Genomic DNA, 21,673 nt, shown 5'->3' with positions numbered 1-21,673 from the left:
CTAACATCACTTCCTTCAGGGTTAGAAAAAAAAAAATCTGGGAACGCGAGGGGTTGGGTTGAGCCGCACTAGGGGTATAGCGCGGACCTTCTGCTAGGACTCCGGCCCTGCATCTGATCAGCCCGGTGGCCTCTCGCGTTTACTACCATGGAGCCGCGGTCTCGTCTCGGGGCCACCTGTTTGCTGGGCTTCAGTTTCCTGCTCCTGGTCACCTCTTCTGATGGACATACTGGGCTTGGAAAGGGTCAGACCGCGTTCTTATCTTAATCTTTACTCATCCTGGGTCCCAGCCCAGTATAACTCTCTTCTAGTCTTTAACAAGAGTCCCCTGCCGTTCTGTCTCTTAAGCCGCGCCAGATTCTTTTTAACCCTCTCCAACCGCTCCTGGAGTTTGAAGATTTCTTGGGTTAGGGAGTCGCGGGTCTGGGGAATGTTGTGATGGGGAAGTTGTACTTGAGGCCTCCCCAAATTCTTGGGTTGGGCCAAGGAATGGCCCTTGAATTAGGAAAAGCACATTTAAGAGCCCAGCATAGTGCTTAGCCCTCGGTGGGTCCTCAAGGAAGGTCACTTTTCCTGCTAGGTCCTTCGGGGACTTTCATATGCAGAGATTCTTGCTGAGTCTGAAGATCTTTCACCTCACCTCTTCCCTGGAGAGCTAGGTTACTGCCTCCTTGCCCTACTGGGAACAGCACCTGCTTTCCAGGAAAAGATGACTGGTACTTAAGGAAGGGGTAGATGAGGGGAGGCCTCATGTTAAGAGGGGTCACCAACAATTGTCCCTCCTGTGGTTCACTCAGTGTGTCTGAAGAAGAAGATGAATTTTTTTTGAGGCCTGAGGGGACAGTGCTTATAAATAGGAGAGAATAGGAGATGTTACCCCCCTACTCCATTCCATCACCCACCTCTTCATTCAGACTTACTGTTTATGCTTTTCTAAGTGGATGAGTAGTTGCATGGATTCCCCTTCCCTTCCATTGTTTTGTACAGACCTTACTGTGTGGAATGACTGTGCTGCAGTCTTGCTGTTTTAAATTCTGTTTTCTCTTATCCTCTCTATTTGTACATTTATTGGTGGGTGATGAGATTGGGTAGACTTTCAGTGTACCTGAATACAGTCACTCCTTCATTCGGTAAATAATTTCTTACTACCTACCGTATTCCAGGCACTACCTTGGGCAGTGGGGATATAGAGGTACACAGGACAGACAAGGCTCCTGTTCTCATGAGAGACAGACAGTAGACAGACACACGAACAAATTAATATGACATTTCAGCTAGAGATACAATGTGCGGGGAAGAAAATGAAACTGAGATCGAGTAGAAAGGCTGGAAAGGATGAGGAAGCTGGCATTACTTGAGCTAGGAAGCTCAGGGAACACTTCTTTGAGAAGGTGATATGTGCGTTTTCATCTCAGTGATGAAACTGCACAGTGAATTCTCCTGGGCCAGAATTTTTAAATACTGACAATTCCATTTTAAAACAGATTACTGTATATTTAGCATAAAATTGTAAGTTCCAAGAGAGACAGAAGAGTATAGTGTTATGAGCGTGAGTTTAGATCTGAGTTTTAATTTATTCTGCCACGAACCAGCTAAGAGGCCTGAGGCAAGTTGCTTAACTTCTCAAAGCTTAATCCCTCATCTGTAACAATGGGCATAATTACCTCGGTCTGTTCCAGTTACTGTGTTAGATGTAAGCAATTCCTTACCTTGGAGTCGTCTAGTCAGTATCTTTATTCCTTGTTAGAGATTAAGCTCTGTGTAGTTATCCCAGTTACCATTACTGCATAATAAACCACCCCAAAACTTAGTGGTGTAAAGAAATCATTTTATTATACTCGTGATTCTGTAGGTCAGGGATTCAAACAAGGCACAGTAGGGAAGGTATGTTACTTGCTTCCATGATGTCTGGGGCCTAGTCGAGCTGATTTCTTCTCCATGTAGTCTTTCTTCATAGACTAGTATGGGCTTCCTTACAGTATGACAGCTAGATTCCAAGAGTGAGTGCGTCAAAAGAACAAGGTGGAAATGCATAGCATTTTTATCATCTAGCTTTACAAGTCACATGGCATCCCTTCCACTATACTCTGTATGGGCATGTTCAAGGGGGAGGGAATTCACCCTTCGACCCCTCCCGCATGGGGGCATGTTGAGTTCATATTGTAAGAAGAGCATATGGAATAAGTATTGTTGCAACTATCTTTGAAAAATGTAGTCTGCCCCAGGAAGCCAGGACCATTTTTGTCTTATTCATGCTTAGGAATGTTTGTTGAAAGAATGGTATACGTGATCATTGTGGTCCCTGTCTTTTTTCAGTTTATAGTCTGAAGACTCAAGTCAAGTAAGCAGGCAATTGCATGACACTGATATGTACTGTGAGCAGGGGAACACCAGGTAACTAGGAGCACAGAGAAGGGTAACGTGAGGCAGGGGGGCTGTGTTGTGATGATTAAATGAAAAAAAAGGCACTTAATATTGTGTTACAAATTTGGAAAGTATTTAGTTAATGTGTATTATTATGTCCTCCCCAAAAATATTTAATTGTTCCTGAAAGGAGTTAATAATATTTCAAACTTCCATTTTTTTGTATCTCTTGGGTATGGATTCTTGGGAAATAGATTATAGACCACTCACCCCACCTCCCAAAAAAGTGCTACCCGAAGCAGTGGTTCCTGAAAATCTTGATGGGTAAGATTTCTTCCCAGATGTGTAAGTAGCTCTGGCTCTTTCCAGAAGATGGTTTGCATACCGGAGAGACTGAATGATTCTACTGTTTTCATTAAGAAGAGGAAGTACTGTGGTGGGGTGCGAGCACTGGTTGGGAATTAGAAGGCCTGTGTTTTAATCCTGGTCAGACCGTAGAGATAGTTGTGGTCTTCCCTGGGGACCATTTATTAAATGTGAGAGAGTTGGACTAGAAATGATTCCTAAAGAGTCCTTCCAGCTCTAATATTCTGGGGTTCTAAAATAATTTTGTTATTCTCCATGTGCTAAAAAATTTGGAATATATCACCTATGGAGAGAAGTGTAATAACTAACTTTTATTATATACTTGGTATATGCCAAGCACTGTTCTGTACATTTTTCACATGTTGGCTGATTTAATTCTCATAATAACCTTCTGAGATAGCTAATATTATCATTCCCATTTCACAGATAAGAACCTAGAATGGGGCACAGGAGTCACACAGCTAGTAAGTGGGCTAGCTGGGCTACAAATCCCAGAGCCAGTGCTCTTAACCAGTATACCACTCCCACGTCTGAGTGCAGAAATTCCTTTGAAGACTTAAAGGAGAAATAAGAAAGCTGTCAGTGGGGGCGATTCATGTGTTCTGCCTGAAACAGAAATGGATGATTGTCAAGTCTCCGGAATAAAAATTTGGCACTGATACATATGGAATGTTTGCCTTCCACACTGTCCCGTTCCCATTCACAACAACCCTATGGAATAGAAATTTTTCTTAGGCATATTTTGCCTTTGTGAAAACAGTGAGTGGCTAAACTAGAATTCCAACCAAAGTCTGTTTGACTGCAGACAGACTGTATTTAGCCACTATGTTATTCTACCTCTCAGGTACAGTGTTACCTGGGTTTAGAGGCTTGGCTGCTAGCTCTGACACTTGACCTTTCCTTTCGTCAGCTGGGAGGGGGGGTGGATAGTACTTTCCTGATGTTTTGTTTTGTTTACACTGGTGGAAACAATTTTAGGATGAAGAGCTTGGGAATTCTGATGTAAATGCTGTGTTTAGAAATGGTCACTTTCTCTTTTTTTTTTTTCCTTTTTAAATGAATGTTTTAGAGAGGGAGCTGCTGACGTGGGAGCCTTTAGCTCACTTTGCAGATAACTGGCATAAATTAAGCGGCTGTGCAGGTGACACTTTAGGAAATTGGACCCTCTTCAGATGTTCCACATTGGCATGGGTGTGAGTGTGGGTGGTGTCCCGAAGTAGGTGATTTTAGTAACAAAGATAAACATTCTACCTTTTCAAATTATTTTTGAAGGGAAACAAAAGGACTCAGGTTTTCCAGATCTGAAGTCAGTGTTTTCCTTCAGCTTTGGTGAAGCCACATTCCTTCATTCATTTATTCATTTCAGTCTTTGCTAGGGAGGCAGTAAAGTGTTGTGAGTCGTTAAACTACAGATTCTGGAACTCCACCACCTAGGTTCTAATCCCAGGTCTGCCACTTCCTGGCAGTGCAACCTTGGGCAAGCTATTGAACTTCAGCTTCCATATTTGTAAAATGGCGATAATTAGCATTTCTACTTCGTAAGTTTATTGTGAGGATTAAATAAGTTAATACGTGTAAAAACAGTGCCTGACATGTACTAAATGCCATGTGAGTGTTAGTCATTATTAATATTGTTATTGTTGTCCTTATGTTATTGTAATTATCACATAAAGTAAGCAAGCACTCAAAAAGTAATGGTGGTGATTATTACTATTACCTTGTTTCCCCAAAATTAAGACCTAGCCGGACCATCAGCTCTAATGCGTCTTTTGGAACAAAAATTAATATAAGACTGGGCCTAATATAGTATAATATAATATAATATAATATAATATAATATAATATAATATAATACCGGGTCTTATATATGTAATATAATATAATATAATATAATATAATATAATATAATATGGGGTCCTACATTAATTTTTGCTCCAAAGGACGCATTAGAGCTGATGGTCCGGCTCGGTCTTATTTTCGGGGAAACTGGGTATGAAGAATTCCAGTGTACTTTTTAAGTTTTCAAAGAAATTTTGTACTCATAAGTGAATTGTTCCAAATTATACCTCTGGACTTACTCTTAGGAATAATGCAGTGGGGAAGCTTGGGAAGTGTTGGGGTACTGGAAAAGTATTTAATTAGGAATCAGGAGACCTAAATTCTGGTTGTGGCTTCCTTTGTGGTCTTGGGTAGGCTCTGCCCTTTTCTAGGCTCTGCCCTTTGTAACGTGAGACTGATTGATCTCTAAGTTTGTGCTGTCCAATACAGTAGCACTAGCCACATGTCATGCTTAAATTTTAAATTAATTAAAATGAAATACAATTAAAAATTTAGCTCCTCAGTTGCATTAGCTGCATTTCAAGTGCTCAGGAGGCACCTGGGGATTGTGGTTACTGTATGGAACAGTGCAGCTATAGAACATTTCTGTCATTGCAGAAATTTCTGTTGACTAATGCTGTCAAGAGGGTCTCTCTTAGTAATAACCTCCTGTGGTTTGTCAGCTAGCTTCTGAGTAGCCCAGGTTTATGGAGAGATTTTATTTTACCTGCTATTAATCTAGCTTCCCTGACTTTCATTTGGTATATATTTTTCAATCATTTTATCTTCAACTTTTGTAAGTCCTTCTGTTTTAGGTACTCTTGTAGACATATAGTTCGTGTTTTGTTTCTTTGTGTGTGTTTTTTTAACCAAAATTTGACCATTTCTGTCTTTTAACTCTTAACTGGCAAATTTAGTCCACTTATGCTTGTGGTGGTTATTGACAGAGCTAGTCTTATTTCTCTCATCCAGTTTCCATTGCTACTGTTTTTTGCTATGCTTTTTTTCTCTCTCTCTCTCTCTTTCTGTGCCTTTTCTTTGGGGGTTGAGTATTTGCTTGTTCTTTTTTTTCTTCAATATTATTTTACATTAGTTTCAGGCGTAGTATTTGCTTGTTCTTTTTTTGTTTTATCTCCTTTATTAGTTTGGAAGTTGGCACTCTAGTTCTTTTCTTTCAGTGGTTACTCTCGAAATTTTACTTGCCTACTTAACAAAATCTAACATTAATATCTTAAGCTCCCAATAGTAAGAGGGCTCCAAAACATTTTAACTTCAGTGACTTCCTCCTTACTTTTAAGCAGTTACTGTCGAGAACTTTAGTTCTGTCTTGTTTTCAACTCTATAAATTGAGCATTAAAAATTTTCATACAGATAATATTAGATTTATCTACATGTTTACCAGTGTGTTTGCTCACTATTTCTTGTATCAAGCCTGTCTTCTGGAATTGCTTCCTTCCTGAAATGTGCCCTTTATTTATCCTTTTAGTTTCTCAGGTTCTTCTTTCCTAGGGGACTATTTGATGTTTCCTCTTATCTCTTCAAACCTTCAGTACTTCCTCTACAATCCTTGCTCTCAGCTGGTGACCATGCTTTCTATTTAAAAGAAGACAGAAAGAATCAGAAGAGGGCTTTCAAAAGCTGTCTCCACTACACTTACCCACCTTCTGGCACCATCTATTCTTCCTTTCCTGTCTTTGTGGGATAACCTATCTGTGCTCCTAGCGATTCTAATCCCTCTACTTAAGTACTAAATCCCATCTCCTTTCACCCACTGAAGATATTTTTTATTCTCCCTTCTCATCATGTATCATCAGTTTTTCTACCATTATTATATCATTTTTTATTAGCTTTCAACATAGTATAGTTTCCTCCATATTGAATTAAAACCCTTCCTCAACTTACAGCTCCCTTTGCTGTAGCAATTTCCCTTTGTTCAGCAAAATTTTTTGAAAGAGTTGTACCCCTATGTACTAGTTCCCTTCTTCTTCCCCTGGGCTATCTTCATCTTGCGCTAATGCTTTCATCTTCACTCCTCTATTGAAACTGTTCTTGTCAAGGTCAGCATTATTCTCCAGTTGCTAAATGCAGCGGTCATTTCTGATTTAACAGGAATATTGGAGTCAGTTGATTATCCATCCTTCTTGAAGCATTTTGGATACACTTGAATTCTAGGACTCTATGTGCTGCTTCTTTCCTGGCAGTTATTTCTCATGGCCTTAGCTGGTTTTCTTGATCAACCCTTACCTGGGAGAGCTACAGGGCTCCCTTTCCTTCTATACTCACTGCCTTGGTGATCTTATTCAGTCCCAGGCTTTAAATAACATCCACATGCTGATAACTCTCCTTTGAATTCCAGGCTCAGCTATTCAGTTGCTTATTCAGCATCTCTACTTGGATGTCTAGTAAGCATCTCAACATGAACATGTATCCAAATCCAAACTCTTAATGTTCCTTTCCAAAACTCACTCTACCTGCTCCCTTTCCCATCTCTGTTAATGGCAACTCCATTCTTCCAGTTGCCCAGGCCAAAACCCTTAGAGTCATCCTTAACTTTTCTTACCTCATATCCATGCAAAATCCTTTTGACTTTGCCTTCAAAATATATCCAGAATTTGAAAGTATTTTACTTCCTCTACCACCACAGTTTGTCTAAACCACCATCATTCCTTGCTTGGGTGATGGCAGTAACCACTTTCTAGTCTCTTTTGCTTTTGCTTTTCTCACCTGTATAAGTTTACTAGGGCTGCAAAGTACCACAAACTGAGTGGCTTAAACATAAGTTTATTGTCGCACAATTTTGGAGGCTAGAAGTCCAAAATCAAGGTATTGGCAGGATTGGTTCCTTTTGAAGGCTGAGGGAGGGCTCTGTGCCAGACCACTCTCCTTGTTGATGGCTGTGTTCTCCCTGTGTGTGCATATCTGTGCCCACATTTCCCCTTTTTATATGGAGACCAGTCATATTGGATTAGGGCCCACCCTGATGACTTCCTTGCCTCTGAAAAGACCCTGTAACTAAATAAGGTCACAATCTGAGGTCCTGGGAATCAAGACTCCAATAAATCTTTTTTGGGGAGAGAGAATTCAACCCATAACACTCCCTATAGTCTATTTTCAGTACAGAAACCAGAACAATCCTGTTAAAACACAAATCACGTTACTACTCTGCTTAAAAATCTTCTAAGAGCTTACAATAAAAGCCAGAGTCCTCACAGTGGCCTACCAGACCCTGCATTGTTTGTTCCCTCCCTTGGCTCTTTGTCCTTAACCCCTTCTACTTTGAATGATGACATTGTGTGGTGGTGTGGTGTTTGAAAGCAAGGAGTCTGGACTCTGCCTGTCTAGGTTCAGATCTGAGCTCTGATACTCACTAGCTATGTGAACTTGGTCAAGTTACTTAAACTTTGTGCCTCAGAGTCCTCATCTGTAAAATGAGGTGAATAAGAGTACCTACCTCTAAGGATGTTATGAGGATCAATATTTATAAAGTACTTAGAGTAGTGCCTGGCCTATTAAATTAATAGCAAATATTTCTAGCAATTCTCCAGTCCCAGATACTGTTCTAAGCTCTTTAATGTATTCATTTATTCCTCATAGCAACTCTATGAGGTAGCTGCTATTGTTATCCTCATTTACAGCTGAGTAAACTGTGGTTAAGTAACTTGCTCAAAGTCACATAGCTAGTAAGTCGCAGAACTAGGATTCAAGCTCAAGGAGTCTAGATCCAGAGTCCATGTTCTTAACCACTACATAATGCTGCTCAATTAAAATTTATTTGTTGAAATAATAAATGATGAATACCTGATTGTGAGAAAAAAGATAATTTTTCCCCTTGCTCTTAAAAGATAATTTTGCTAGGCACATAATTCTCAGTTTAGAGATTTTTTTCAGCATTTTAAAGATGATATTCTGCTGTCTTCTGATTTCTAGTTTGTTCCTGTCAGTCAAATTATTGATCTTTTGTAAGAAATATATCATTTCTTTGAAATGATTTTAGGAAAAGTGTGGAAAGTGAGCCTGGAGAGGTGGGTAGGTACCATATTTTGAAAATCTTTGTAAGTCCTGCTTTAAGAATTTGACCTTTCTTTTTAGGGCATTGATAAGCCTCTGGAAGATTTTTACCCAGCAGGGATGTGATTTTAAAACATCAGTCTGGGGAAGTGCGGGGAATAATAAGAATAGTTTTAAATACATTATCTCATTTAATCCTTGCACCAACACTTAGAGGTAGGTATTATTATCTTAATTTTGTTGAAGAAATTGGGACTTCAGTTACAAAATATACACATTTCATAGGAAGTGGAGTCACACACACCCATGTCTTTCTGACTCTAAAACTATATTGCTGTATTGTCTCCAACTAGTATGATTTGTTATGACCTGCTTTATGTTTACTCTGTGGAAAATTCTCATTCACTCTTATAGTATTATTTGCATACTCTGTGTTTACAAAGCATTTTATAGCCATTATTTAATTTAGTATCCTTAAAACTATGAATAGGCAGTGTTATCTCCATCTTACAGGTCTGAAAAGTGAGGCTTGATGTCTGGGACTATCCATGGTCCCATACACCCAGAAAGTGGTGGAGCTGGGACTTGAAACCATGCTCTTCATAGAGGAAAGCCTTTTTTATGGGTGAACATGCCACACTTCTTTCTTGGGTTTTTGCCCTTTGTTCATATGTGAATGTTTATAAAGCTCTTTCCTTCCAGGTTTTGGAGATCACATTCATTGGAGGACACTAGAAGATGGGAAGAGAGAAGCAGCTGCCAGGTATAAGATATGGTTTTAGGTTATTGATGGTAGTAAAACACTTTCCAAACATCAACTTAGCATTAATTTCAGGTGAAGGTCATGCCAAGGCAGAGTAAGAACTGAGTAGTTGCCTGATAACACAACAATAATACTATGTAACATTTAGTAAGTGCTTTCTATGCACAAGACATTGAATTATGTGAATTAGCTTATTTAATTTTTAAAATACCTCTTTTGAGGTGGTACTGTTGTTACCTTCATTTTAGAGATGAGAAAACTAAGGCACAGAGCAGTTAAGTAACTTGCTCAAGATCACACAGCTAATAAGTAGTGAAGCCAAGATTCAGATGTAAGCACTCTGGCTGTAGAGCCCACACTCAACCAGTAAGCCATACTGCCTAATTGTCTGAAGTTAAATAGTGTCAGGTTCCAATTGGGTTTAGTCTGTGCACAGACAACTGGTACAAAGGAAGAGGAAAAGGCAGAACAGAGGGTGAAAGGCTAAACACTGAGCTCAGTGCTTTACATGCATTAATTTATTTAATCCTTACAACCTATGAGGTTGGTTCAGCATGTGAAATAAGAACTGTTATTATTTTACAGGAGAGGAAATTGAGATACGGAATGGGTAAATAACTTGACAATAGTGTACACATCTTGGAAGTGGCAGAGCCAAGACTTGAATGTTCTGTACTATACTATACTGGAGAGATACAAAGACCTAATATATATGTACCTACTTTATATTACACATACATACATTTGCACAGAAACACTCACACTTCTGCACCTACAAAACTGTAGTGCTTGCTTATGCTAGAACAGATCCCACAGCTTCATGGCTGAATCTCACACCTGCAGGAATAGGGTTGCCAGATTTAGCAAATAAAAATAAAGGATGCCCAGTTAAATTTGAATGTCAGGTAAACAATAAACAATTTTAAATATGCCCATGCAGTATTTGAAACATACTTATATTAAAAAACATATTTTTTTGTTGTTTATCTGAAATTCAAATTTAACTATTTTATCTGGTAACCTTACCCAGGAGAAAAATTCCTATTTTTCAAGTTTTGTATCAAATGACTATTCCTAGATAAAGTCTTCAGAGATTTTTCTGGGCAGTTTTTTCTCTTCTGTGCTTTTACAACCCAACGTACATCTACCCATTGTAGTACATGCTATTCTACTTGTAGGGGCCTAACTCTTCCCATTCAGACCCTTGATCTCCTTTGGGGGAACTGTTTGTCATCTCTGAATCCCCAAACATGGAGATGTTGAATGATTGAAATGGTTGTTGAATAAACAGATATTAAGTGTCATTGCCTGTGAGGAATGAAGGGGAAGTAGCATTTGTGAATTGTCTTCTATATGCTTAATATAGTTGATTGTTTGCAGTATTTAATGTTCATTAAGGCCTCATTATAAATGGATGGACAAAGTCTTTGGCCGCAGGGAGATCGCATTATCCGGAGGCCTATAACATTTGACATGAATGACCGATGCCATTCTAGCCTCCATCTTCTTTCTGAGAGAGCATAGTTACTAGCATAGAACTCCGTTTTCCATAGCAACAAGAGGTCCTTTCAGAGTCAAAGGAGGCCGGAAGTGCTGTTTGCATTTCCGCTTGCGTCGGAGACGCCGGCAACCCGGAAGTTTACGCGCGCGGTTGCACATGGGCGCTCCCTGGAAAGATGCCGCTTGTGGTGTTTTGCGGGCTGCCGTACAGCGGCAAGAGCCGACGCGCGGAGGAGCTCCGCGTGGCGCTGGCGGCCGAAGGACGCGCCGTGTACGTAGTGGACGACGCGGCCGTGCTGGGCGCGGAGGACGCGACAGTGTACGGTGATTCGGCCCGTGAGAAGGCGTTGCGTGGAGCCCTGCGAGCCGCGGTGGAGCGGCGCCTTAGTCGTCAAGATGTGGTCATCCTCGACTCGCTCAACTACATCAAGGGCTTCCGCTACGAGCTCTACTGCCTGGCGCGGGCGGCACGCACCCCTCTCTGCCTGGTCTACTGCGTACGGCCCGGCAGTCTGAACCGGGGACCTCGGGTGGACACGGAGGACAACCGAAACCTAAATGTCAGTGTGAGTTGGCAGCCGCGCGCTGAGGAGGGAGGAAGACCTCTGGCAGCAGGCACCCGTGTCCTCAGGGGACCGCAAGCAGTGGACTCTGTAGTCAACGGGAGAGCCCAGGCGGATGTACCTAAGGAACTGGAGCGGGAGGAAACCGAGGCTCCAGATCTTCCAGCTCTGGTGACTCCGGAATTCGAGAAATCTGCAAATCATGTGTCCAGTGCTTTTTACCCTAACGAACTTCTGGAGGCACTAACGCTGCGCTTCGAGGCTCCCGACTCTCGGAACCGCTGGGACCGGCCCCTGTTCACCTTGGTGGGCTTAGAGGAGCCATTGCCTCTGGCAGAGATCCGGGCTGCCCTGTTTGAGAACCGGGCTCCTCCACCCCATCAGTCTACACAGTCCCAGCCCCTTGCCTCTGGCAGCTTTCTGCACCAGTTAGATCAGGTCACTAGACAAGTGTTGGCGGGACTGATGGAAGCGCAGAAGAGTGCAGTCCCTGGAGACCTGCTCAAGCTTCCTGGCATCACGGAGCACCTTCGGTTTACCAGGCCCTTGACCATGGCAGAACTGAGTCGCCTCCGACGCCAGTTTATTTCCTACACCAAAATGCATCCCAACAATGAGAACCTGCCTCAGCTGGCCAATATGTTTCTGCAGTATCTGAGCCAGAGCTTGCACTAACCAGAGGCGGTAGAGGGAAAAGCCATTGCTCCCTGTCTAACCTTCACTGCATTGTGTTTCTCTGCGACGATGAATATGAATATCTGCAGAGCATATTGATGTGTGGCACTGGAGTTACTGTGACTGATTCACTCACACTTTCCGGAATGCCTCTGTGCCAGGCCTTGAGTTTGAAGGGTCTTGGGAAATTTCTCCAGAAGACAGAGCTCAAGTGGACAGGGCTTGCTTAGATTGGATTTTACTTGGGATATCACACAATATGGATCCCCCCCCCCATCTGAACTGTGGGAGAGCAGACTGGATGAGTGAATTGTTTAAAACAGTTGTGAACAGAAGTTGAAGACGGCACAGTTCTGTATCTGCACTGGCCTTCTTACATACCACAAATAGTTTTTTTGTGTACTGTACCTAAACTTTTTGCTAGTCTCTGTCCTGGGGCCTGGGGTCACAGATAAATCCACTGGTTTCTGTCCTTGGGAAGCTTTGCTTCTAGTGGAAGTGAAATACATAATCACTAGATTATTTTATCTAATAAAATTATTAGATCTTTCAGAAGAAGAGAGTTGTCTGGAATCTCTTTCACTTAATGTAACTTAATGTCCTTCATGTAATGTATTTACTATAACAGTGTAGATACACATATATTACTGTTTTGCCTTTGAAATGGTACTTCAGTAGTGCTTAGTGAGAGACTGGATGTCTATAACTTGTGCTTCATTCTGTATATCAAGGAAACTGGTATTTTTAAGCTTGTCTTCTTTTCATTGATTTCATTAAACAAATGGTAGGTACCTACCAGTGCTTGTGATTTTTAAAGATAAATTAGGTATAGTCTTTGCCCCTGAGAAGTTAATAGTTTAGTGAGAAATACAAGTAAACAGACAATTACAGGATGTAAGGAGCTGGTAGTTAGAAAATAATGACAGAATGCTTTGGGAGCCCAGAGGACAAAAGGACTAACTAGCTGTTGAGAGATAGTGGTTTTGCAAAGGCTTCACCGAGGAATTAATATGTGAACTGTCACTCTAGAGCAAAGGTCAGTAAAGGGCCAAATATTTTAGGCTTTGTGGACTATAGGGTTTCTGTTGTAACTTATCAGCTTTGCCTTTGTAGTACAAAAGCAGCCATAGTAAGTATAAAAATGGGTAAATGTTTTTATAGAACTATGGACACTTGAAATGGGAATTATATTTAATTTTAACATATCACAAGGCACTATTTTTAGACTTGTTTTTCAACCATTTAAAAATGTAAAAAAAAAAAAAAAATTATTTCACAGCCCTACAGAAGTAGGCAGTGGGCTGGCTGGGTTAGGCCTGCCAGTGTAATTTGCTGACCTCTGATCTAGGAGGCTGAGTAGGAATTTGCTTGGAAGAAAGGAGTAAGACATTCTAAACTCAGAATGTATGCAGCTGCTAAAAGGATGGGCTGCCTTGGTTGGTGATGTATTTCTTGCTCATCAGGTAGTCGACCACTTTTTGTTTCTGATATATGAGAGAGGATTCCTGCGTGAAATAGAGATTTGGACTAGGAAATCTCTTGAAGTCCTTTTCCAACCTTCATTCTCTGATTCGAAGTTGATTGTTGTTTGAGTTTGGTATATAAACCCATGAATTCTGGATTGCCATTCTAAACTGAAGTAGATGATATTCAGAACAGTAGTTCTGGAGTCAGACTTATGAATTAGTAAGTGGCAGAACCTAGATTTTATGTGGCCAAATATTTAAACTCTTGGGAGTCTCAGTTTTCTCATTTCTATTAGGAGACTGTTAATAATATCTACTTTGAGGATTGTTGTGAGGATTTAAATGAAATGATGCATATAAAGCACATAGCACAATGTTGTATAATAAATGTTTAGCACATTTTGGGTATTAGTATAGTTACCTACCTAGATCCCACTTCTCACCTAAGCTTGCCTTGTTCATTTGGTTTGTAAGCTTTTACAAGTATTAGAGGCCGAAGTCCATCCCCAATTTGTAGTAAGCCTGTGATGAGATAGCTGAATACTTCATCTGACACTTACTAAATTAATTAGTTTATGTATATTTAGAATAGTGCCTAGTACATAGTAATTGTTATATAAGTGTTTGCAATCAATATTATTGTATGTGCTGGATGTAGGGGATATAGAGACAGCTAAGAGTTCCTTAGGAAGCTCCAAGTCTGGTGGGAGGAGATGGGTAATAGATCTAGATCAGTGTAGTAAATGCAGTGTTATACAGAGTTATGATGGTATGGTGATACGGGAGTCAGATGATGGCTGCTTACCTAGGACCCTCCTACAAGTTGGCATTTGAGCCTTGAGAGCTTAAAGAGCATCTGGCTAAGACTGGTTCAGGTGGATTATATTTCTCATTATTTAAAAAAAAGAAAAAGCTTTTTCCTCCCTGATTATAAAAATTACATTTAATCATTGAAAAATTGGAAATACAGAAAAAGTATAGTAAAATCCACAATCCCATTACCCAGTGATAACTGCTATTATGTTTTGGTACATTTCCTTTGGGCTCTTTTATTTATACATATTTGTATAATTGAAACCAAACTACAGATAATACTTTTATATTAAAGTTTTTAATTTATACCAATGAAAATTTTTATTAACATTTTCATTGGTTATATGATCATAACATTTAGAAATACTCTAATTTGATGTTTTCTTCTACAGCCTTTTCTCCCTAGCATTAAAGCCCAAATTTGCAAAATTTACAGGACTATCAGAACTTTCCAATAATTTTGTTATAATAATCTGTTATTGAATAGGTTGTCTTAAAATTTTCCCACTTGAAATGGTACTACATGAACGTCTTTGTACATTTGTCTTCATAAGTTGGTCATTCTATAAGGATAGATTTCGAGTGGAATTTACTAGATTATATTGTTTTGTTTTGTTTTTAAGTGGATTGCCCCTGATGGTGATAATTCATAAGTCCTGGTGTGGAGCTTGCAAAGGTAAGTGCAAATGATCAAACCTCAGATGTGTTCTCAAATAATAACATTTAAAAAATATGAGCAGTGACTTTGGCCCAGCACTGCTGATTGCTTTAAGGAATACCGAAGAAGTATACGACATAGATTCCCTGCCCCCAGAAATTTTCAGTTTTATTTTCAAGGGGTTGGAGGGTGAGGCGATTAAGTAGAGTATGGGATTAAGTGTTACAATAGTCATGTGGATAGAAATGTTAGAGGAAGCTGAAGGTGACAGAGAGAGACATAACAAGTAGTTAGAGAAGTCTTCCTGGAGGAGGTGAGAATGAAATTAGAACCCAAGGTTATCTTGCTTTGTAGCATGTATTCTTTCTGCTATACCAGCCTGCCACTTTCCAGTCAGATTTTTTACTTTAATTTGTATATTACACTTAATAAAATCCTAGTTGGAAATAATTGATGTAATAACATATATACATCAGTTGTATTGTTACTATATTATCTATTACTTCTTCAATAAAAACAAGTAGTAATATTTTTTTTCATTTGTATACCATTATCCATATTTTATAAATGAGGTAAGAGCTTCAGAGAAAAGAAGTTAGTCACTTAAGGTCACGTAACTATGCAAGTAAGTGGCAAAAGTAGGACCAGAATTCAGGTGTCCTGATTTCTGGTTCTAAAGATTAAGAAAGAAAAACAGGGTTCTGTGAATCAACTCAGCAAATTAGGGCTTCGATATAATAATGATGTTTCTTCTATTCCAAAATCTTTTTTTTTCCCTAGCTTTAAAGCCCAAATTTGCAGAATCTACAGAAATTTCAGAACTTTCCCATAATTTTGTTATGGTAAATCTTGAGGTAAGACTTCCAGAGTTTCACCTTTCTGCTATGATTTTAAGTCTTTACTCTTTTAGAATTACCATCATTAATGGTATAAAATCTTATTCAGCAGAGCTGGCTGTATTTCTGTTTTTCTCTTGACCTTTAATACTAAGGCTTGCATCAGATAAGGTAGAAAGCCATCCAGCCTCCACTTGTGGGAGGAGCTAGGATAGGAGGGATTGGATAAGGTGGCTAAATTTTAAGGTCCTATCATTCTTTGTCTATGATTATGATATGTTTTTTATATCTTTGTATAGCTGAACTAAAGGTATAGTCACACATGCAACCCACAACTCCCTGCAAAATGTGATTAAGTTGAAAATCTACTCTGTGCTGGGCTTATATGTATAACCTTCCTGTTTCTTCATTAGATATCCTTTGTGTTTCACATAGACCAGAGGTCTTGGAATCTCAAATTAGAATATCAGATCTTAGAGTTAAAAGGGATTTTTAGGCCATTGGTGCTATTCCCATTTGACAGAAAGAATATCTTAGGCCTGAAGGAATAAGTGATTTAGTCAAGATCGTAGAGCCCAATAAGGGATTAAGAATAGGTACTATGGCCTAGCTGGGCTGCCTTTTAGGCCACACTCTTCAAATGTGGGATGCTTGGATGCTCTATGATGATACTCCTCCCCTAAATTTCTGTAAAATAATGTTTACTTAAACATAGTACTGGAAATTTTCAGAACACATTAAAAGTTAATGTTGAGGCAGCTAAGGGATTGTTTATATTAGCTGGGAGATAGCTGAATGCTGATATACCTCACTCAAGGCAAAATTATATTAAATAAAGAAATGCCCATTTAACTTCTGAAATGGGGATTGCACCATAAATGGCAAAATTGCTATTGATTCCTATGCATATGAACTCACCACTTTCTATGGTAAGTTAGAATCACCTCTTAAAGGAAACAAATGTCTTCAGTGAGCATTCTCCAACTTCGGAGAATTTCTTAGAAAACTAATTGTGTGGTCATATCTCCTGGAAAGAGTATAACTCCACAATAGTAGTTAAAACATCATTCTCATTAATTCATGCATTCAAGAAATACTGTGTGCAAGTCAGTGATGGAGGTATTGGGAATCGGCAAAGAATAAAATAGACAAAATCTCCTGCCCTCGTTGAAATACATATGGGGACTTGAATATGGAGACAGACAATTAAATAAAATATATCAGTGGTAATAAATGCTATGGCGAAAAATGAAGGGTGGAGGTGATAGTTTGCAAAGATAGTTAGAAAAGAAGGTGATGTTGAGCAAAAATTTGAAGCAGAATAGTGAGTGAGCCGTGTGGATAATGGGGGAAATGTTCTAGGCAGAGGGTCAAAAAGTACAAAAGTCTGAGTTAGGAACAGGCCAGTCTGCTGTTGCTGTTTAATGACAGCAACGCCAACAGGCTAGTGTGGTTGAAATAGCCTGAACAAGGGGTAAGACATGAAGTTAGAGAGGTGCCTAGGTGGCAGATCATGTAGGGCCCTTTAGGCCGCTGCAAGGACTTGGGGTTTTACCCTCAGTAAAAGAGGAAGCCACTGAAAGGTTTTGAGGAGAGAGGGGACATGATCTGACTGACGTTTACCCTTAATAGGATGAAGAGGAACCCAAGGATGAAGCATTCAGCCCTGATGGGGGTTATATTCCACGAATCCTTTTCCTGGGTAAGGTGAAAGATCTACATCTGGCGATCCATGATGTGGAAGGAGAGAGAAAAGAGTCGGGCACTGAGTCGACCTAGTGAAACTACTGGGATGGCTAAAAACAAAAGCAGACAAAAACCAATTTCAAGAGAGAGTGGGGGACAATTCTGAATGCCAGAACTTCAAGTCTGAAGGAAAGCTTTCCCCGTTAACTAACTGCTTCTGTGAGCGGTGACAGGGTTGATAATCCATTTATTCACTCAGCAATCCTCTGTGCATCAGCCATAAGTAACGCACTGCAGGGACAGAGAGAAGCCACACCATAGTGCAGCTGAGGCAATGCAATACTATAACCAGACAAATGGCTTCCTGCAATTGTATAAAAGATATTTCATGGCCACCTAATCTTTACTCAACATTCTGCTAAATTTTGTGGGGGGTGCAAATAAAAATACAGGATCCCATCACCATCAAACAGAAAAGGAACATGTCAGGAAGAAGGAACAGTCTATGCCAGGGCATAGGGGGAGGGTGGCGGTTGTGTTCAGGGAGCGGCAAGGAGTTGAGTGTATGACTGCAGCATAAAACAAGGGCGTGGGTGGTGAGATAATGGGCTGCAGAGATGTGCAGCCTTCATTTCCCAGAAGGCCTAGTGTACTGTATAGTGTCTGAAGTACCTCTCTGTTGTAATTATTGCAACCCCTGTGCCATTTTGTCTTCAACAGATCCCAGTGGCAAGGTGCATCCTGAAATTATCAATGAGAATGGAAACCCCAGCTACAAGTATTTCTATATCAGTGCTGAACAAGGTATGGTTCTGTTGAGAGAGGAGGGAGGTATGCTGCTAAATTTAGCTACGATGAACTACGTACCGTGTTTCCCCAAAAGTAAGACCGGGTCTTATACCGTGTTTCTATGAAAATAAGACCTAACTGGAAAATAAGCCCTAGCATGATTTTTCAGGATGACAGTTCCTGAACATAAGCCCTAATGCATCTTGTGGAGCAAAAATTAATGTAAGACCCGGTCTTATTTCCAGGGAAACATGGTCCTACAAGGTCAATGATGGGAAACTCACTTCACCTGTAAGCTGAGCATCTCCTGTATAACTAGCTTTTGGCCACATCCTGTGTAGCACATAGGAGAAAGAAAAGACTGAGCCCCTTCCCTAGCTGCTTGCAATCCAGTTGGGAGCTAACTGACCCACGGGAAACTGAAGAACTGAGGCGCCCAGAGATAGTACTTGCCCGTAGTCACAGAGTTGGGATTTCAGTCCAGAACTTAGTTTTTTTTCCACTGCACTAATGCTACTCTTTTAAGAATTCAAAGGAGAGGCATGCTGACTATTAGCTGATCAAGTCTAAAAGGTTTCATAGATAGTAAACTTTAACTGGACCTAGAAGGATAAGAATTTGTCTCTATGGACAGATATGAGGAGGAATTTCAAGCTACAGAAGCAAGGGTGGATGCGGGGCAGGGGTTTGGGCGTGTGTGTGGGGACATTGTAGCCCAACATGGCGAGTCCGGAAGCCTCGCTAGAGGAGGTGATGATTGGTTGAGTCCTGAAGAATGAGACTAGCCGGCAGAAGAGTGCAATGGGCGTTCCAGGCAGAGGGGACAGCATCAGCACAAACAGGTGAAGGAAGGCGGAAATGATGAAATCAGTCACGCTCTTTTATTCTCTCATTCTTAAGCACAGTCATTCCAGAGGCAGGGGTTGGAATTGATGCCATGTACTGTCACTGTTTTCCTTTGGAAATTCCCCCTGCCATCTATAAAAGGGGGTTGTTTGCTGTGTGTCCCCCGTTGCCATGCTGCCAGATTGTTGATGACTTTATGTGTTGAGTCCTTGAGAATCTTATTTCTCAGAATAGGGAGAGGAAGGAGATCTGGAAAGGTTATCCTCTCCTTCCCGTCTTCTTACCACATGCAGATTACTGGAGTTTGGTATTAGAGGGAAATTTTCCACATGGAGAAGGACAGCTGGACTTTAGGTCCCCAACTCTTGACCCTGAGGTTTACCGTCGCTTTAGAATTTTGTCCACGTTACCACCACCATCTTCATGCTGGCATCATCCTTCAACACATTAGTCCAAATGTGGACACAAGACCTTTGCCTGAGTCCCTCATGCCTCAACTCACGAAACTGGAACATACAGACCTGGTTTGACTAAAGGATGGGCAAGACAGAAAGGAAATAACATGCTACCACCTGGCTTTTATGAGGTTATAGGCTTACTTTCTGAGAGTCACAGCCTCTGGCTCAACCTAACTCCTGGCCTGCCATTGTATAGGGAGCCTGTACCCAAATAGCTGCCCTCTTTGAAGTCTAAATGCACAAGAGGGCTGCCCTGAGATAGACAGGAAGTCCCATTTCTCATCTACCTGGGTCCTTCCTTCCAGGTGTCTCTTTTGCCTGAGAACTTGGCTTCTTCCATGGTGGGAAGGTGTTTTCTATTCCCTTAAGTCTTTAAGTGAACAGGTAGTCTATGACAGGTCCATCTCTAATCCTGGAGGTTAAGCAAAGTAACTGCTAACATTTTTGTAGCACTTCCTGGTTTACACAGCACTTTTAATATCCATTGTCATTTAATTTTTACAATAATCTTTGTGAAGTAAGTAGCATTATCTCATTTTATAGACAAGGAAACAAATACAAAGAGGTAAAATGACTTTTCAGGGCTAAAATCCAGAACTAGATCTTGAGTCCAGATCCCATGCTCCTCTCCTATGTCTCCTAAAACATAAAAATCTATATTGGTTGTCAAATGTCAAATATTAAAGATCTGCTTTCCCCCCCAACCTTTATTTCACAGTTGTCCAGGGGATGAAGGAAGCTCAGGAAAGGCTGACGGGTGATGCCTACAAACAGAAACATCTTGAAGATGAGTTGTAACAGGAATGTCTCCCTTTCCTCAAAGTTCGTGTTCTGGGAGGAAAGCAGCAGGGAGGGAATATTGAGAAATCACTCAGAACAATTCAACCAACCAGGAACCCTTACTCCTGCCTCCATGGGAAGGAACTCGCCTTTGGAAGAGTTCTGCTAACAGAATCTGGACTCCATGTTTGTAGATCAAGCAAAGTGTGGCGGACTTCCTTCTCTTGTCCCTTCTCACCTAAATGTCTGTCACTGAATGTAGAGAATGGTACTTTTTGACACAATACTTGAGCCATTTCAAGGTTTACTCCTCACACTTAAGTATTTGAATCTTTCCATTTCCTCCCACTTTACTAGCCTTGCTGGTGAAAGGAGACCAGGAGCATCTTTTCTACAATGTTACAATTGCAGAAATCACTTATTTAAAACAATAAATCCTTAATGTATATCAGTAATTCTATCCTCACCAAGGAGACCAGCCTGTTTCTTCTTTTTTTTTCCTCTCCTGCGAGTAATCTTGGGTTTCTTCCATGAATCCCTGCAACTTTCTTCCTCTTCTCCTGCTTGGGCTTCCCTGTTTGCAGGCATGTGTTTGCAGGAATGGCTGTGTGCTTGGACTCAGCCCCAGCTGGAAGCATGCTTTCCCTGTTACTGCTGGAGAAACTCAAACCTTCAAGTCCTAGGCGGAGCCATTTTTGTCAAGTTGTCAACTGTATTTTTGTACTGGGGTTAACAAACATAAAATATTAATTGCTCTATTAAACTTTAATAAAATTTTAAAAGGAAATGTGCTGTGATGATCTTTTTGTTATTGAAGAATGGAAGGAGGGGCAGGTCAGGAAGAAAACGGACTGAGGGCTTCATCTAGGACTCCACCTTCCACATTCAAATGGGTCAGAGCTTATCTTTTCTACTTTTTAAATAGCTGAATCCCCTCCGTCCTCACTTTCACTGTTTTAGTGCAGAGCAGGCTTTTGCTATTTCCTAGACTACTGTGACAGCCTCTTAACTTGTCTGCGACCAGTATTCTCTCCTACAATCCATCCTCTTTCCAAAACGCAAATGTGACAGTGTCACCCCCCTGCTTAAAGCCTTTCCTGTCATCTTCGAGGTAATATTAGGAAACATATGGACCTCAGTATGTGCCAGGCACTCTTCTAAGTGCTTTATGTGTGTCATTCCATTTCACTTGCCTTCATCCTAACTGCCCTGTGAAAAAGGTACATTATAATCTCTGCTTTACAGAAGGAGAATTTGAAGTATGTGACGACGCCAAGGCACAGG

At 40.6% G+C, this 21,673-nt stretch overlaps 2 protein-coding genes across 2 annotated transcripts; both read left to right on the top strand.

Moving 5' to 3' along the window:
- The first annotated feature begins 17 nt into the window (after positions 1-17).
- TXNDC12 (thioredoxin domain containing 12) lies at positions 18-21,176 on the top strand. Its single transcript, XM_019742844.3, has 7 exons — positions 18-244; positions 9,259-9,319; positions 14,960-15,012; positions 15,775-15,848; positions 17,463-17,532; positions 18,237-18,320; positions 20,328-21,176. Exons 1-7 carry the CDS (start codon positions 148-150, stop codon positions 20,405-20,407), a joined length of 519 nt encoding a protein of 172 aa, XP_019598403.1. The 5' UTR covers positions 18-147; the 3' UTR covers positions 20,408-21,176.
- Positions 10,862-12,615, top strand: KTI12 (KTI12 chromatin associated homolog). The gene has a single exon (XM_019742843.3). It carries the CDS (start codon positions 10,996-10,998, stop codon positions 12,055-12,057), a length of 1,062 nt encoding a protein of 353 aa, XP_019598402.3. The 5' UTR covers positions 10,862-10,995; the 3' UTR covers positions 12,058-12,615.
- Positions 21,177-21,673: the final 497 nt, after the last annotated feature.

This window comes from Rhinolophus sinicus, chromosome 14, assembly GCF_057876585.1.
Source record: "Rhinolophus sinicus isolate RSI-liver-muscle chromosome 14, RSI-T2T, whole genome shotgun sequence".
NCBI classification, from domain to species: domain Eukaryota; kingdom Metazoa; phylum Chordata; class Mammalia; order Chiroptera; family Rhinolophidae; genus Rhinolophus; species Rhinolophus sinicus.
Note: the sequence above shows the minus strand (reverse complement) of the source record. Positions and strands in the feature narration are given on the sequence as shown.

What these genes read in the sequence shown, in the direction of transcription:
- TXNDC12 (XM_019742844.3), top strand. Translation starts at nt 148, where the DNA reads ATGGAGCCGCGGTCTCGTCTCGGGGCCACCTGTTTGCTGGGCTTCAGT. An exon ending in CTGGTGTGGAGCTTGCAAAG is followed by an intron (nt 15,013 to 15,774) that starts GTAAGTGCAAAT and finishes TTTTTTCCCTAG; the next exon opens with CTTTAAAGCCCAAATTTGCA. An exon ending in TTGTTATGGTAAATCTTGAG is followed by an intron (nt 15,849 to 17,462) that starts GTAAGACTTCCA and finishes TACCCTTAATAG; the next exon opens with GATGAAGAGGAACCCAAGGA.
- KTI12 (XM_019742843.3), top strand. Translation starts at nt 10,996, where the DNA reads ATGCCGCTTGTGGTGTTTTGCGGGCTGCCGTACAGCGGCAAGAGCCGA.